The following is a 2,500-nucleotide window of genomic DNA, read 5'->3' as shown; positions in this document are numbered from 1 at the left end:
GCTCCAGGATGTCCGCATTTTGGAGAAATATGAAAAGTAAATTGAGCCGGGATCAAGCGTCAATAACGTCGTGAATGTGAAGCAATGTTATCCACTTGGAAAGAGTTAACTGTACTGCCCCTCTTTTAAATCAATTTGTCCTACTTTTGCCGTCTACATATATCATGTTGTGTTTTTTATTAGTCAGCAGTTTTTCTAAATTTCAATCGTCAATCCTTTTCTTTCTTACCGTCAAAACCAGTGATAATTTATTGATTTTTTGTTTCAGGAGTTGCGTATGGACGCGGGGTGTACTTTGCTCGAGATTCCTCTTACTCAGTTGGATACGCAGGGGGTGGAGCTGGGTCTCGCTACATGTACCTCGCCCGGGTCCTGGTTGGACAATATTGTGTAGGCAACTCAGCCATGATTGTTCCTCCACCGAAAAATCCTTCCAGACCAGAGATACTGTATGATTCAGTTGTCAACAACACAAGCAACCCATCCATCTTTGTTGTATTTTACGACTCTCAGTGTTATCCTGAGTACCTTATTACATTTTAGAAGCTTCAAAATTAATGTTGGCTCCCATATGGTAATAGCAGACATAGTTTGAAACTACTGGTTTGAGGACTGAAATTTGTGTGTAGCTCAGAAAATTTCAACTCAAAGACTCAACATCTGGACATTTCCGTCTAGTGTCTTCCTCACGGGTGATACAAAGTTACTGCAAGAGTCCTTTTGTATGCTACTAGCGTGCTTAAGAAAGGAAAGGTAATTTACGTTCTTTTCTTTTGACTAGGTGCAAATAGATGTAAGGGAAAATGCCACCATCATCACTGTTAAAAGGAGCGTAAGTGGCAATGATGTGCCAAGCTTCCAAACAACCGTGTTGATGCGGGACGGTTCCGCTGGTTGATGGTAATAATTCAAAAATTACCCCCACGCAATTGTGTGGTTATGTTGGCAAGTTTGCTCCTTCAACGCAGAGTTTTCCTTCTTGCAAAGAAAAACTGCCTCTGGATGCTCCTTCAAACATGCGCTAAACTGACGTTTGGTCTGTCCGGTAGATACTCATGATCTCAGTCGTTAATGATTGAGCGTCTGGAAAGTCTATTGAGCAACTTTTGCGTTATGGCTACTCCAAAGTTTCTCGATAGATTCTGTAACCCCTTGAATGTGCGGGATGACGAAAAACCAGCAGTTCTCCTCCCCCAAGGTGTTACGAGTAACTAGATCGACTGGCTGTGCACAGTAACACAAGGAAGCTTTTGGGTAGACATTATTCCTTCAAGCACCAAGAAGATATTCTTGCTCCTTTACCGTAGAATCACAGTGTCCGCCAAATCTTTCTAAGGTACATTCAAATTTCTTCAAACCAGAGGGGCATCGAACTATGTCCAATTGTCAACCCGGTTGCAATGGGAACTGCAACTTCGTCATGGTAACAGCAAATTGACAATGTTGGGATCAAAATTATAATGATGCTTTCAATTTTTTTTTTTCAATTTTTCAATTTAATTTATTCGCCACAATTCATGGAGTGGCAGGGGAGAGGAACAGAACTTTCGTCCCAATTGACACCTAACCCCTATATCCATAGATCAGACCACAACACCGGGAGGGCATAGCATGCCCTCCATGCTATGATAATCAGTAAAATGTGTCAAACTCTGTTACAAATTTTAGTTGTCTTACACTGGATCAAAGAGCTGCGCATTGCAAACATTTTGCGAACTGGCCTTGGCTTATGCGCGGCCCGGTGAGCCGGCTGCAATAAAGAAGAGAAAAGTGGTGACGAAGTGGGCAAGAATGAGAGGGCTACAAAGCCATAGCTTATTACACTTCGGTACATTTCTTTACTGTTCTTGTCTTACGAAACTGTGTGAAGCGATCAAATTTGAGGTTATAAAGTGAAGGAAATGAGCACCCGATCGTAAATTTTCTCTTTTGTCTGTAACATCTTCGCTGTTTATACCAGTTTTATTCCTGACAAGTTCAGTGGTATGCACTTTCCATACCGATGGAATAATTACGAAATTATTACTAAGAATAAGTGCTATTTGTAGGTGACGTATTCGTTATGATTCTCCTCGTATTGTTTAAAATCCTTAATGAGTGAATGGACACTGAATATTACGCCTCCTTGTTTTTTTCCAATCAAATAGCCCTTTTCACGGTTAGTTTTTCTCATTTGCATTACAATATAATCTAGCATGTATGTGAGGCAATTTCGGGCTATTTTGTAGTTTTAACCCGAAATTGCCTCGCATCCACGTTAGATTACATTGTAATGCAAATGAGAAAAACTAACCGTGAAAATAAAAATAAAGGGCTATTGCACTGGAAAAACGCTGTTCATCACTCGTTAGTAAGAGGTATTTGCTGTCACGTGGATTATTGAGAGAATTGGTCACAAGGAGCATTTATGTGCTACAGAATCACCAAAAAAGTCATGGTGCTGCCCACCGACATGAAGAATTACATGTGACTACAGTTGTCCCGACAAAAAAAGGAGCGA

General features: G+C 40.7%; 1 protein-coding gene across 2 annotated transcripts in view; it reads left to right on the top strand.

Annotated features, from left to right (window-relative positions):
• LOC138004526 (protein mono-ADP-ribosyltransferase PARP14-like) overlaps positions 1–2,500 on the top strand; it is a 33,303-nt gene that overhangs the window by 29,923 nt on the left and 880 nt on the right. For both annotated transcript variants that reach the window (XM_068851061.1, XM_068851062.1), the window contains exon 8: positions 269–2,500. This exon is cut by the window's right edge and continues 880 nt beyond it. In XM_068851061.1, coding sequence (XP_068707162.1) covers positions 269–543 — 275 coding nt within the window. In that variant the 3' untranslated portion in view covers positions 544–2,500. The remainder of the gene's footprint in view (positions 1–268) is intronic.

Source organism: Montipora foliosa, chromosome 5, assembly GCF_036669935.1.
Source record: "Montipora foliosa isolate CH-2021 chromosome 5, ASM3666993v2, whole genome shotgun sequence".
Classification (NCBI taxonomy): Eukaryota; Metazoa; Cnidaria; class Anthozoa; order Scleractinia; family Acroporidae; genus Montipora; species Montipora foliosa.
This window is presented reverse-complemented; position numbering and strand designations above follow the sequence as displayed.